The sequence below is a fragment of the Chionomys nivalis genome, chromosome 22 (assembly GCF_950005125.1).
Source record: "Chionomys nivalis chromosome 22, mChiNiv1.1, whole genome shotgun sequence".
Classification (NCBI taxonomy): Eukaryota; Metazoa; Chordata; class Mammalia; order Rodentia; family Cricetidae; genus Chionomys; species Chionomys nivalis.
Window position 1 is genome coordinate 47,985,380 of NC_080107.1, and position 14,925 is coordinate 48,000,304.

At 44.0% G+C, this 14,925-nt stretch overlaps 1 protein-coding gene across 5 annotated transcripts in view; it reads right to left on the reverse strand.

Moving 5' to 3' along the window:
- Positions 1 to 14,925, reverse strand: part of Garnl3 (GTPase activating Rap/RanGAP domain like 3) — a 165,208-nt gene that overhangs the window by 5,038 nt on the left and 145,245 nt on the right. For all 5 annotated transcript variants that reach the window (XM_057754572.1, XM_057754573.1, XM_057754571.1 and 2 more), the window contains 4 exons: positions 6,149 to 6,256; positions 4,346 to 4,464; positions 2,384 to 2,522; positions 222 to 437 (listed from right to left, as the gene is read on the reverse strand). In XM_057754572.1, coding sequence (XP_057610555.1) covers positions 222 to 437; positions 2,384 to 2,522; positions 4,346 to 4,464; positions 6,149 to 6,256 — 582 coding nt within the window. The remainder of the gene's footprint in view (positions 1 to 221; positions 438 to 2,383; positions 2,523 to 4,345; positions 4,465 to 6,148; positions 6,257 to 14,925) is intronic.

Sequence of the window (14,925 nt, forward strand, 5' to 3'; positions counted from 1 at the left end):
AACAACTTGAGGAAGTTAGTTCTCGCCTTCAACCATGTATGTTCTGGGGCTCGAACTCAGGTTGGCAAGCTTGACAGCAAGTGCTTGTGCCCACTGAGCCATCTTGCTGGCCCCAAATTTCCTTTTTAACCTCCAGGTTTTGAAAATGAGAGCTCCCTAAAGACGAGCCCCCGCTGGTCTGCTTACAAGCTGTGGAAACAACCCACGGCAGCTGTGATTACCTAGAAGTTCCCTGCGGGTCCTGCTTGCTATTTCTTTAATTTCCATGCGAGACAGGGACAAGGAATGGGTGACAGGAATGGCAGCGATGCCAAGGCCGATGGAGGTGGGCGGGGTGATGACCTTGGAGACTAAGGGCGATTTCAGAGGCCGCTCGATGCTTCTGCCCACAAGGTTTCTAAGTGGAATCCGGTACAGATTTTTAGACTGAATTTCACCTGAAACACAGTTTGGAAAAGACCAGAACTTTAGGGTCATGTTATTTACAACAGGATAATTTCTTTCTTTAAAAGTTTTAAACTACATTTATCAGGCGTGTGTCCATATGTCCATGTATAGAGGTCAGGGAACAACTTGTAGGGCTCAGTGCTTTCCTTCCAGCAGCGGACACAGGGGTCAAACTCAGGGCAGCAGGCCTGACAGCAACTGCCTTTACCCACTGAGCCATCCTGCTGGCCTGGAAATAATTTCTTGTCCTTTAATAAAATTATGTAACATAATTAGCATGAAGCAAGACTTTCTGTCACGTGCTGATGATGCCCAATGGCTCTGTGTTTCCCAAGGGCTTTCTTTCTTTTGAATGATTTTGATAAAATGCAGTTGCTTCTTCCAGAATAAGAGCGGATAAGGGAAGCGAGGAGCTGCCCATCTGGGGCTCTCATCTTAACAACGATGATAAAGATCACTGACTGAAGCCAGCAGCTAGGAGAAATGTTGTCCTTGGCCCCTCAGGAGCGTGGCAAAGGCCTCTGGGAGCAAAGTGAGAGTCTCTGGGCTGCAGATATAGCTGTGAAGCTCACTACACTGCCAGCCCCAGAGGAGATGCTGCTGTTAGCTGGATGCTGCTGGCTGTGCTCTGGCGCATTTCCCTTTGCCCCACGGAAATTTACATAATGGGATTTCTCCTGGTTTTTTTTTTTTTGCTTGTTTGGTGTGTGTGTGTGTGTACATATGTATATGGAGACCAGAGGTGTAAATCACATAGGTTTTCAACTTACTTTTTGGAACCAGGCTTCGCACCGAGCCTGGAACTTGCTAGATTAGCTAATCAGCATACCCCAGGAATCCCCTTGACCCAGCTTATGGGCTTATGAGTATGTACCACTGTGCCTGATTTCTCATGTTGGTGCTTGAGATCAAAAGTCAGGTCTTTAGTGAATGAGCCATCTATTCAGTCCCATTTGTCTTACTTTTATTTTTTAAAACTTTAATTAATATTAATAATAGTTATTATTGTTATTTTGAGACAGAGTTTCTCTGTGTAACCCTGACTGTCCTGGAACTCAATATAGAGACCAAGCTGGCCTTGAACTCACAGAGATTAACCTGCCTCTGCCTCTTGAGTACTAGGATTAAAGGTGTACACCACCATGTCTGGCTTTTATTATTATCTTAATATAAGGTTTCTTAAGAATTTTACCAGTTCAAAGAACAAAGTCTACTTATTGGTTTGTTTGTTTTTGAGACAGGTCTCGTCACCTAGTCCTGAATGTGGGCTCTTCTGTCTCACCCAGCCTCACAAGTGTTGGACGCGCAGCCAAGAGAGTTCTTTGTCACTGGCTTTAAATAGTGACAACTCTGATAACTGCTTCTCCTCCTCCCTTGGTCTTCTTTGTCGTGGATATTTGATATTGCTATGACACTCCAAGACCATCAACAAAGCTAACCTTGAATCAGAGTGTGCAGTCAAAAACTGACTGGAATTAGCCATAGAGATTTCGGAGGATCCAGGATGCGAGAACATAGAGAGGCACAGGAAAGAGTAGGAAGGGCTTAGAAAGATCCATGGGTCTTTTTTATCTGGGAAGCATGGAGAGGGTCGGCTGGTTGTTCCTTCACTGCTTTCTTGATCTCTCAGGTTCCTACCCCACTTTCTGACTCCCGAGGTCTTATTAACAATAGAACAATTTAGACAAAGGCTTCACTTCTTCATTTCTGATGTTTTTGAGGCATTGGATCTCCACATAGCCCTGGCTGTCCTGAAACTTACTATGGAGATCCACCTGCCTCTGGGGTTGAAGGTGTGTGGCATTTATATATAGTATATATATGCCCAACCTGAACAGTAACTTCTTCAGTAGTGATCATGTCCAGCTCTGACAGTAAGCCAAGGAAATCATGAGCTAGAGTATCTATTAATAAGGCAGTAGGAGTTGAACTTCACCTTCCCCCGGGGAAGAAGGAAACAGCAGCGTGTCCCGGGCCGGAGGGGTCTGAGGAGACGTGTGGGCACTGGCGCCCTTGGAGCTGCCTGCAGATGAGCCCTCGTGCACAGTCGCGGCTGCTGTGAAGTATATGTCCGACTGCAAAGAAAGAAGAAACATTACCAGCTGCCTGGTCTTCCAGGCTCTGCTCCCACTGACCTTCTGCACCACTGATTCCCAGGCTTGGCAGTGACCTCTGACCTCTTCGGAGCATACAGTGCAGACCTGGGTCTCATCCAGCTAAACCTCTCCCAAGAATTTACTTCCCTTCTGCCTGCACTGGCCTACACTAGAAAACAGTCACATGCCACACATCTGCAAGCCCAACACAACACACATACTTCTCTCAGGAGCCTCAGAAATGGGATGGACCCCGGGAATTTGGTCAGGCACATTCTGCAGGGGGAAATATGGATGTTTGTCCCAGAGTCTCCCGCATGCCCACATGTGCTCACTTTGGCAACAGCAGCAGTGGGACATTACACGTGTTTCTGAGAACCAACTTGCAGGAATTTTGCAAGTCAGATCTTAAACATGGCCATCATTAAACATTAAGAGGTATAAATTTAGCTATGTGTGTGGTACTGATCCACACGTTTATGGCACATTCGTGCCCCTGCACGGAGGTCAAAGGAGGAGGTGTCCTGCTTTATCACGGTCCACCTTCTTACTTTAGGCGGGGTCTCTCACTGAACCCTGAGCGCCCCAGCAATCCTCCTGTCTCTGCCCCTCACAGCGCTGGGCCTCCAGGCATGCATGTGAACACACCCAGGTTTTTACATGGGTTGTAGAGATTTGAACCCAGCTCCTCATCTTGTTCTGTAAGCACTTTTAACTGCTCAGCTGTCTCTCCAGGCCAAATGGTATAAACTTAAATATGTTAGAGGCAAAGATTCTCAACAACATTCCTAATTATTTGGCTACATTTACTATTATTTCGGAGCTCCTGCTGGGCTCCTCCTAACTCTTGTGTCAGCCACATCCAGTGGACAGACATTGGTGAGGGCTCCCAGTGAGAGCCTGGATAACAGTGCGTGGAGTCTAGGGCTGCAGCTGCAGTAAGTTCTGGTTTAAGAGGTATGATTTGTTTCTGGTGAGAAGTATTTAAAAACTTTAACTGTGTGTGTGTGTGTGTGTGTGAGTGCGCGTGCATGCCTGAGTCTATGACCATGTACATACAGGAGCTTAGGGAGGTCAGAAGGACTGAATGCCCTGGAACAGACACTGTGAGCCACCACTCGGATGCTGGATGCTGGAACTGAACTGGACCTGGGTCCTCTGCAAGATCACTAAGAGAACTTAGCCCATGAGCTATCTCTCCAGTCCAGAAAAACAGTGTAACACTCAGATACATATTAGACGTTTTTATTTTTGTATCCCAGGCTATCCTGGAACTCCCTTGTAGTTCAGACTGGCCTCGAATGCATAGCAATCCTACTGATGGCCTTACCAGTGCTGAGCTTACAGATGTGAGCTACATGACAGATTTCTTGACATAACCCACTGGAACAATAATGAGTAGACTGAGGTAGGACTCCAGTGTAGGTGGAGTTGAACCTGTAGTCTGGGTATGAGACGGGTCTCAGCAAACATTAAAAAGCGTATTTGTGAGAACCCCATGAGCACTTAGTTCTCACTCCGCTCTCTCCACAAGGCAGGGAGCATTTGTGGCGGTGGCTCTGTCCTTTACATGTTGTAAGAACTGGACGGAGGCTGTCAGGTCAGCACAGCAAGCGCTTTCCATGTTGAGCCAATGCCCCAGCCTCAAGGGAGCATCTGGAAGCACGAGGAGGGCAGACATGAAAACCCACCTCCCTCCTGGCGTTCTGACCCAGGACAGCTGTCCTGGCGTGATAAACAGCAGTTCCTGCTCACTTGACCCCTCGGGGTGCTAAGGCTGCCCGGCACTGCATTCCACTCACCCTAGAGGACACGAGCTGCAGCTGCGGCACAACTGCCGTGTGGACCAGGTTCCCGTTCACCACCAGGCGGATCTCCATGGAGTCGGTGGTGAAGGCCAGCAGGTATGGGAAGGCGCAGACTGCAAGGGAACAGATGGACTGTTGGCTAGGAGGCTGCAACTGCTCAGGCGTCTTTACCACTCTAGAAACGTCTATCCTTTCTATTCTTGTCTGCTTCACATGGCTAGGCCTGCCTCTCAGGTGTACATGCCAGTCAGTTGTCATGGCTACGTCCCTGCCTGATGCCCTACTGCCTGTTTTTTCTGGTGGCTCAGCTACCCAGTCCTGTGGGACTTTCCCCACATTATCTGGATTATAGCCTGACAAGCCTTCAGCATGTGACAGCTGTCTGGAATCTTTCCTTTACTCTTCCTTCCCAGCTTAGACGGTCACCCCTTCCTGCACCCCTCTGGCCTCGTGTCACAGGCAGTAGCTGTGCCCTTCAAAGCTGCTGAACTTAGATGTTCTCTTCTCTGTTGCATGTGGTACTCCTCCTCACAATGCTGTTATGACATGCTGACTTCACACACCACAGCTAAGCTCTGATTACACCTGTGTAAGTGGACTTGACTGGTTCTTCTCTCCCCTCAGTACTCTGCACAGGTGACATGTCCACTCTGGGGGGTGTCCTTGGCAACTCATTATGCTACCTGATGCCTCTTGTCCTGATCTCTTCAGTGCTTGGCTCAAAGCCCAGAGTCAATTTCCATTCCTCTTTTCGGCCGATCTCACCTGCCATCACAGCCTGACCAGGTATCAGGGTTTCTCTGTGTAGCAGCCCTAGCTGTCCTACAAGAACTAGCTCTTGTAGACCAGGCTGGTGTCTGCCTCCCAAGTGCTGGGCTTGGGATTAAAGGTATATGCCACTACCACCCGGCCTTTTTTTTTTTTTTTTTTTTAAGACAGGGTTTCTCTGTGTAGCCCTGGCTGTCCTGGAACTCAGAGCTCTGCCTGCCTCTGCCTCCCAAGTGCCGGCATGTGCTACCACTGCCCGGCTTTGATTTGATTTACCATTTTAATGTGTCTGTGGCAGTTGGCGGGGTGCATGTGTGGAGGTCAGAGGTCAGAGGTCAACTTGTGGGAGTTGTTCTCTCCTTCTAACATGCAGGTCTGGGCCATCGGAACGCAGGCCTTCAGACTTTTAGTAGTGTCTTTGCCAGGTAAGCCATCTTACCAGCCCCACACCGGGTATCTTAGTGGTAGGTATTTTGTTGCGCCCTGAGGTTCTGGACTTTCAGTTCTAAGGAAGTAAGAGTAACACTGTGATTCTCCCCGAGCCAGCCGATGCACTGGCTGGAGCTAGCGCGTGAGTTTTAGAAAAGGCCTGCCAGGTACTGACAAACTGTGTTTAATTGCTTTCAAATGTCATGTGCCCAGGAACTCAGAAGAGCCAGAGGGACATAAGAGTCTAAACAGGGCTGGGCGGTGGTGGCGCACGCCTTTAATCCCAGCACTTGGGAGGCAGAGGCAGGCGGATCTTTGTGAGTTCGAGACCAGCCTGGTCTACAAGAGCTAGTTCCAGGACAGGCTCCAAAACCACAGAGAAACCCTGTCTCGAAAAACCAAAAAAAAAAAAAAAAAAAAAAAAAAACCAACAAAAGAGTCTAAACAGGGAGCATAAACATTACCCCACTGCAGATATCTGTAGAACGTTCATACCCCAGGAGGTGTGGCAGTTATGGAGGGTGTCCAAGCAGCTCACAGGAGACTGAGCCCTGCGGATGGTCAGGCAGGGGCAGGGACCACAGAAAAGGTTGTTCTTACCAATTGCATAAGGAGCTTGGTTCCAACAGAACTGGAAATCCGATGCCGAGGGTTGAAGCAAAAAAGAGCCACCATTAAAGGGGCAAACCTTCTTGTAGATGCAACTGTCTGGAAAGAGAACAACAGCAACGTGTTCTGTTAGAGGCGACACCTCGATCCCTGCAGTCAGAGAAATAGAAAGCAGGCTGCTAGGGCAGCATCCTCCCCGCTGGGTCTTTGGACCCAGGCGGGACTTGAGTTTGCAGCAATGCTCTTGCCTCAGCTTCCCCTGCGCTGGAATCACAGGTGTTAGTCACACACCTGGTTCTCTCTGCTCATCTAAACAGCCACTGTCAACCTTGGGAGGCAGTGGCAGCAAGCGTAACACTGTTACCATGTATGCTAACAGCTGCCACCTGGAGAAAATTTATAGTGTGTCAAACATGGAGCTTTGAGAAGACTGTCCATTTAATCTGTCTGGCTGCAGGAGGTAGAAGCTGTCACCCTGCAAGCACACTCTGCAGAGAACTTGAGGTTGGGAGCCGTGAGGCAGTCCGTCCTGAGTCCCGCAGCTCTACTGGGGTGGAGTGGTGGAGTGAGGCCAGGCTGGGCTATGGTGCTCATGTGCTTCCTGCCTGTGCCGTATTGTCATGCCAGAGAAAGACGCAGAATGGGTAGCCCATGGGTTTCTGATGTGGGAGTGTCATATCAATCTGTTGATTTCATTGGTTAAGTAATAAAGAAACTGCTTGGCCCTCATAGGTTAAAACATAGGTGGGTGGAGTAAACAGAATAGAATGCTGGGAGGAAGAGGAAGTGAGCTCAGATGCAGGGCAGCTCCTCTCAGAGACAGACGCCATGCTTTCCTCTCCAGAGCAGACGCGATGAAACTCCAACCCAGGATGGACGTAGGCTAGAATCTTCCCGGTAAGCGCACCTTGGGTGCTACACATATGAACAGAAATGGGTCAAGCAGTGTTTAAAAGAATACAGTTTATGTGTTGTTATTTCGGGGCATAAGCTAGCTAGGCAGCCATGAGCCGGGCTGTGGGAAGAGGCCCACAGCTCATACTACAGATGGCGCCCAGACATGGGGCACTAAATCTACAGAAAGCCTGAGAAAGCTTGGGAAAGAATAGAGTAAAGCATGTTTTCTTGGTAGCAACAATTTCTCGGGTCTGCTCTGCTTGCTAGTGGCAAGCAAGCGCTCTCATCTAAGAGAGGCTTCCTGACTCAGCTTTAGCTGCAAAACCCTGCAGCTCATTAAGAGGTCCTGCCACGAAACACTTAAATGGTATTGATAAAAGCTGACTGAATGCTTGTTTGTTTTCGGCCGTAGCAAAAAAAAAAAAAAAAAAAAAAAAGTTGTGCTGTTTTAAAATGCTGGCATTCTGGTCCATCCTGCCAGGGCAAACTCTGACTGTTTGAGGCAGGAGGGCTGACTACAGAGAGAGGACTTGATTGTTGTCTGTGGACGTAATGCTGCAGTTTGCTTGTTGGCAAAGACCTTGAAACGCCACAGAGTTGTGGTGACAAACATGGCTACAGCTGGTATCTCCACCATGAGGCTGGAAAGCTAAGGAATGGCTGGATCCAGCTGTCAAAGCCACGGCTTTCATCCTACTGATATTGCTTGGTAAATTAAAGACTCATGTGGTCAGAAAAAAAAGAGATATACAGTAAAGAGAGATTCAAAGACAAAGAAAACTTTAAATGATTTACTGTGTGTTTAAAAATATATACAGGCTGAAAATTAAAGTTCTTAAAAGTAAAATAAGGAAGAAAGAGAGTAGTTGGGTGTGGTAGTACACACCTTTAATCCCAACACTTGGGAGGCAGAGAGAAATTTACCTCTGTGACTTCAAGGTGTGGTAGCACACGCCTTTAATCCCAATGCCTGGAAGGCAGAGACAGAAGGATCTCTGAGAGTTCAAGGACAGTCTGGTCTACAGAGTTATTCCAGGACAAATATATACAGAGAATATAAAACAAAAGTAAAAGTAAACAAAATAGAGTTAAAATAAAGCTGCACAAAGATGGAAAATACACAGAGAATCTTGATACTGTATGCTATTATGCTCTCTTTGAATTGTTTCAATGCTGAGGAAGGAGCAACAGATGCTAAAAGATATTTGTTTATAAATGCTGCTGAACTAATCCAAGATAGATATTTTCAAAATACCTTGACTTCAGAATTTGGATCTAAAGATATAATACTTTGGAAAAGAGTTTCTTCTTTTGTTTTCACAGAGGATGAGACTCTTTGGATTGCTTCTATTTCAATATGGCATGATAGACCACGCCCTCCTGAAGGGTTGCTTGAACACCTTCAAAAAATTACTTTGCTCAACTGCCGACTGAGAGGAACCTAGCACACAGGTTATACCATGAAAGACCTGATTAACAGCGCCCCCATTCAGCAGGAAGCAGTTTGGAGAGAAATAACTGCGCCCATATTCCCAAATATTGTTTATAAATGTTCTTTTACATTTAAAGGGGGTTATGATATAGGTGTGAATAATTTGCATTGATATGGATTTTGCTTTAGTGATTTAGATTTAAGGTCAATTTTGTTATATGTATATGTATTTCTGATCTTGATTAAGGTATTGTGATTGTGTAGTTCATTTAAAAATGTAATGTAAGCCGGGCGGTGGTGGCGCACGCCTTTAATCCCAGCACTCGGGAGGCAGAGGCAGGCGGATCTCTGTGAGTTCGAGACCAGCCTGGTCTACAGAGTTAGTTCCAGGATAGGCTCCAAAGCCACAGAGAAACCCTGTCTCGAAAAAAACCAAAAAAAAAAAAAAAAAAAAAAAAAAAATAAAAATGTAATGTATATAGGTTGCTAATGGATAATTATTAATAATAGTCAAGTTTGTAGTCATGTTAGTTAGATTTTCTAGATGTGCATGGATATATTTTAGATAGACATTCTTCATATCTTTCAAAGATTATAAAATATGGCATTTTAAGTGTTTTGATAACTTAGGGTTTTTCATGACAATGAGACACGTCTGCTCCTGGCAGCACCAATCTACTTCAAGAGGAAGATGGGCATCAAAGAGGCTCCTTATGGAGTTTGATAGCCATTTGGGCAAGAAACTGCTCTTGCCTGGACTGTTGCATAAACTGGACACAAAGAACCCGCAGAGAGAGGACTGCTGAACTTGCCTAAAGGTGAGATGATCTTTCAGGGTTCCTGATTTATGATAGTGACTGAACTGCCTTTGAAATTTCCTGCTTTATGGAAAAGTCTCTAGATACTATGGGCCTGTAGGCCGAAGATGGATGCCCCAACGGTACAGAGAAACTTTGGGTGACTGTCCAGGCAGCGAGATGTCTCTGTCATTTCTAGAGTTTTGAAAATTGCTTACTTTTTGTTTGCTTAGGTAATATTGTATTCTTCTGGCGTCTCTGATGGAGTTGAAGAATAGATAGATAGTTATAGTTTTCCATTGTTATGATAAAAGATAAAATAGATATAACTGTTGTGTTATATGTAATTTTGCTATGTTAAAGTTAAAGCCTTCCTTTTTTTTTTGTTTAAACAGAAAAAGGGGAAGTGATGTGGGAGTGTCATATCAATCTGTTGATTTCATTGGTTAAGTAATAAAGAAACTGCTTGGCCCTCATAGGTTAAAACATAGGTGGGTGGAGTAAACAGAATAGAATGCTGGGAGGAAGAGGAAGTGAGCTCAGATGCAGGGCAGCTCCTCTCAGAGACAGACGCCATGCTTTCCTCTCCAGAGCAGACGCGATGAAACTCCAACCCAGGATGGACGTAGGCTAGAATCTTCCCGGTAAGCGCACCTTGGGTGCTACACATATGAACAGAAATGGGTCAAGCAGTGTTTAAAAGAATACAGTTTATGTGTTGTTATTTCGGGGCATAAGCTAGCTAGGCAGCCATGAGCCGGGCTGTGGGAAGAGGCCCACAGCTCATACTACAGATGGCGCCCAGACATGGGGCACTAAATCTACAGAAAGCCTGAGAAAGCTTGGGAAAGAATAGAGTAAAGCATGTTTTCTTGGTAGCAACAATTTCTCGGGTCTGCTCTGCTTGCTAGTGGCAAGCAAGCGCTCTCATCTAAGAGAGGCTTCCTGACTCAGCTTTAGCTGCAAAACCCTGCAGCTCATTAAGAGGTCCTGCCACGAAACACTTAAATGGTATTGATAAAAGCTGACTGAATGCTTGTTTGTTTTCGGCCGTAGCAAAAAAAAAAAAAAAAAAAAAAAAAGTTGTGCTGTTTTAAAATGCTGGCATTCTGGTCCATCCTGCCAGGGCAAACTCTGACTGTTTGAGGCAGGAGGGCTGACTACAGAGAGAGGACTTGATTGTTGTCTGTGGACGTAATGCTGCAGTTTGCTTGTTGGCAAAGACCTTGAAACGCCACAGAGTTGTGGTGACAAACATGGCTACAGCTGGTATCTCCACCATGAGGCTGGAAAGCTAAGGAATGGCTGGATCCAGCTGTCAAAGCCACGGCTTTCATCCTACTGATATTGCTTGGTAAATTAAAGACTCATGTGGTCAGAAAAAAAAGAGATATACAGTAAAGAGAGATTCAAAGACAAAGAAAACTTTAAATGATTTACTGTGTGTTTAAAAATATATACAGGCTGAAAATTAAAGTTCTTAAAAGTAAAATAAGGAAGAAAGAGAGTAGTTGGGTGTGGTAGTACACACCTTTAATCCCAACACTTGGGAGGCAGAGAGAAATTTACCTCTGTGACTTCAAGGTGTGGTAGCACACGCCTTTAATCCCAATGCCTGGAAGGCAGAGACAGAAGGATCTCTGAGAGTTCAAGGACAGTCTGGTCTACAGAGTTATTCCAGGACAAATATATACAGAGAATATAAAACAAAAGTAAAAGTAAACAAAATAGAGTTAAAATAAAGCTGCACAAAGATGGAAAATACACAGAGAATCTTGATACTGTATGCTATTATGCTCTCTTTGAATTGTTTCAATGCTGAGGAAGGAGCAACAGATGCTAAAAGATATTTGTTTATAAATGCTGCTGAACTAATCCAAGATAGATATTTTCAAAATACCTTGACTTCAGAATTTGGATCTAAAGATATAATACTTTGGAAAAGAGTTTCTTCTTTTGTTTTCACAGAGGATGAGACTCTTTGGATTGCTTCTATTTCAATATGGCATGATAGACCACGCCCTCCTGAAGGGTTGCTTGAACACCTTCAAAAAATTACTTTGCTCAACTGCCGACTGAGAGGAACCTAGCACACAGGTTATACCATGAAAGACCTGATTAACAGCGCCCCCATTCAGCAGGAAGCAGTTTGGAGAGAAATAACTGCGCCCATATTCCCAAATATTGTTTATAAATGTTCTTTTACATTTAAAGGGGGTTATGATATAGGTGTGAATAATTTGCATTGATATGGATTTTGCTTTAGTGATTTAGATTTAAGGTCAATTTTGTTATATGTATATGTATTTCTGATCTTGATTAAGGTATTGTGATTGTGTAGTTCATTTAAAAATGTAATGTAAGCCGGGCGGTGGTGGCGCACGCCTTTAATCCCAGCACTCGGGAGGCAGAGGCAGGCGGATCTCTGTGAGTTCGAGACCAGCCTGGTCTACAGAGTTAGTTCCAGGATAGGCTCCAAAGCCACAGAGAAACCCTGTCTCGAAAAAAACCAAAAAAAAAAAAAAAAAAAAAAAAAAAAATAAAAATGTAATGTATATAGGTTGCTAATGGATAATTATTAATAATAGTCAAGTTTGTAGTCATGTTAGTTAGATTTTCTAGATGTGCATGGATATATTTTAGATAGACATTCTTCATATCTTTCAAAGATTATAAAATATGGCATTTTAAGTGTTTTGATAACTTAGGGTTTTTCATGACAATGAGACACGTCTGCTCCTGGCAGCACCAATCTACTTCAAGAGGAAGATGGGCATCAAAGAGGCTCCTTATGGAGTTTGATAGCCATTTGGGCAAGAAACTGCTCTTGCCTGGACTGTTGCATAAACTGGACACAAAGAACCCGCAGAGAGAGGACTGCTGAACTTGCCTAAAGGTGAGATGATCTTTCAGGGTTCCTGATTTATGATAGTGACTGAACTGCCTTTGAAATTTCCTGCTTTATGGAAAAGTCTCTAGATACTATGGGCCTGTAGGCCGAAGATGGATGCCCCAACGGTACAGAGAAACTTTGGGTGACTGTCCAGGCAGCGAGATGTCTCTGTCATTTCTAGAGTTTTGAAAATTGCTTACTTTTTGTTTGCTTAGGTAATATTGTATTCTTCTGGCGTCTCTGATGGAGTTGAAGAATAGATAGATAGTTATAGTTTTCCATTGTTATGATAAAAGATAAAATAGATATAACTGTTGTGTTATATGTAATTTTGCTATGTTAAAGTTAAAGCCTTCCTTTTTTTTTTGTTTAAACAGAAAAAGGGGAAGTGATGTGGGAGTGTCATATCAATCTGTTGATTTCATTGGTTAAGTAATAAAGAAACTGCTTGGCCCTCATAGGTTAAAACATAGGTGGGTGGAGTAAACAGAATAGAATGCTGGGAGGAAGAGGAAGTGAGCTCAGATGCAGGGCAGCTCCTCTCAGAGACAGACGCCATGCTTTCCTCTCCAGAGCAGACGCGATGAAACTCCAACCCAGGATGGACGTAGGCTAGAATCTTCCCGGTAAGCGCACCTTGGGTGCTACACATATGAACAGAAATGGGTCAAGCAGTGTTTAAAAGAATACAGTTTATGTGTTGTTATTTCGGGGCATAAGCTAGCTAGGCAGCCATGAGCCGGGCTGTGGGAAGAGGCCCACAGCTCATACTACAGATGGCGCCCAGACATGGGGCACTAAATCTACAGAAAGCCTGAGAAAGCTTGGGAAAGAATAGAGTAAAGCATGTTTTCTTGGTAGCAACAATTTCTCGGGTCTGCTCTGCTTGCTAGTGGCAAGCAAGCGCTCTCATCTAAGAGAGGCTTCCTGACTCAGCTTTAGCTGCAAAACCCTGCAGCTCATTAAGAGGTCCTGCCACGAAACACTTAAATGGTATTGATAAAAGCTGACTGAATGCTTGTTTGTTTTCGGCCGTAGCAAAAAAAAAAAAAAAAAAAAAAAAAGTTGTGCTGTTTTAAAATGCTGGCATTCTGGTCCATCCTGCCAGGGCAAACTCTGACTGTTTGAGGCAGGAGGGCTGACTACAGAGAGAGGACTTGATTGTTGTCTGTGGACGTAATGCTGCAGTTTGCTTGTTGGCAAAGACCTTGAAACGCCACAGAGTTGTGGTGACAAACATGGCTACAGCTGGTATCTCCACCATGAGGCTGGAAAGCTAAGGAATGGCTGGATCCAGCTGTCAAAGCCACGGCTTTCATCCTACTGATATTGCTTGGTAAATTAAAGACTCATGTGGTCAGAAAAAAAAGAGATATACAGTAAAGAGAGATTCAAAGACAAAGAAAACTTTAAATGATTTACTGTGTGTTTAAAAATATATACAGGCTGAAAATTAAAGTTCTTAAAAGTAAAATAAGGAAGAAAGAGAGTAGTTGGGTGTGGTAGTACACACCTTTAATCCCAACACTTGGGAGGCAGAGAGAAATTTACCTCTGTGACTTCAAGGTGTGGTAGCACACGCCTTTAATCCCAATGCCTGGAAGGCAGAGACAGAAGGATCTCTGAGAGTTCAAGGACAGTCTGGTCTACAGAGTTATTCCAGGACAAATATATACAGAGAATATAAAACAAAAGTAAAAGTAAACAAAATAGAGTTAAAATAAAGCTGCACAAAGATGGAAAATACACAGAGAATCTTGATACTGTATGCTATTATGCTCTCTTTGAATTGTTTCAATGCTGAGGAAGGAGCAACAGATGCTAAAAGATATTTGTTTATAAATGCTGCTGAACTAATCCAAGATAGATATTTTCAAAATACCTTGACTTCAGAATTTGGATCTAAAGATATAATACTTTGGAAAAGAGTTTCTTCTTTTGTTTTCACAGAGGATGAGACTCTTTGGATTGCTTCTATTTCAATATGGCATGATAGACCACGCCCTCCTGAAGGGTTGCTTGAACACCTTCAAAAAATTACTTTGCTCAACTGCCGACTGAGAGGAACCTAGCACACAGGTTATACCATGAAAGACCTGATTAACAGCGCCCCCATTCAGCAGGAAGCAGTTTGGAGAGAAATAACTGCGCCCATATTCCCAAATATTGTTTATAAATGTTCTTTTACATTTAAAGGGGGTTATGATATAGGTGTGAATAATTTGCATTGATATGGATTTTGCTTTAGTGATTTAGATTTAAGGTCAATTTTGTTATATGTATATGTATTTCTGATCTTGATTAAGGTATTGTGATTGTGTAGTTCATTTAAAAATGTAATGTAAGCCGGGCGGTGGTGGCGCACGCCTTTAATCCCAGCACTCGGGAGGCAGAGGCAGGCGGATCTCTGTGAGTTCGAGACCAGCCTGGTCTACAGAGTTAGTTCCAGGATAGGCTCCAAAGCCACAGAGAAACCCTGTCTCGAAAAAAACCAAAAAAAAAAAAAAAAAAAAAAAAAAAAATAAAAATGTAATGTATATAGGTTGCTAATGGATAATTATTAATAATAGTCAAGTTTGTAGTCATGTTAGTTAGATTTTCTAGATGTGCATGGATATATTTTAGATAGACATTCTTCATATCTTTCAAAGATTATAAAATATGGCATTTTAAGTGTTTTGATAACTTAGGGTTTTTCATGACAATGAGACACGTCTGCTCCTGGCAGCACCAATCTACTTCAAGAGGA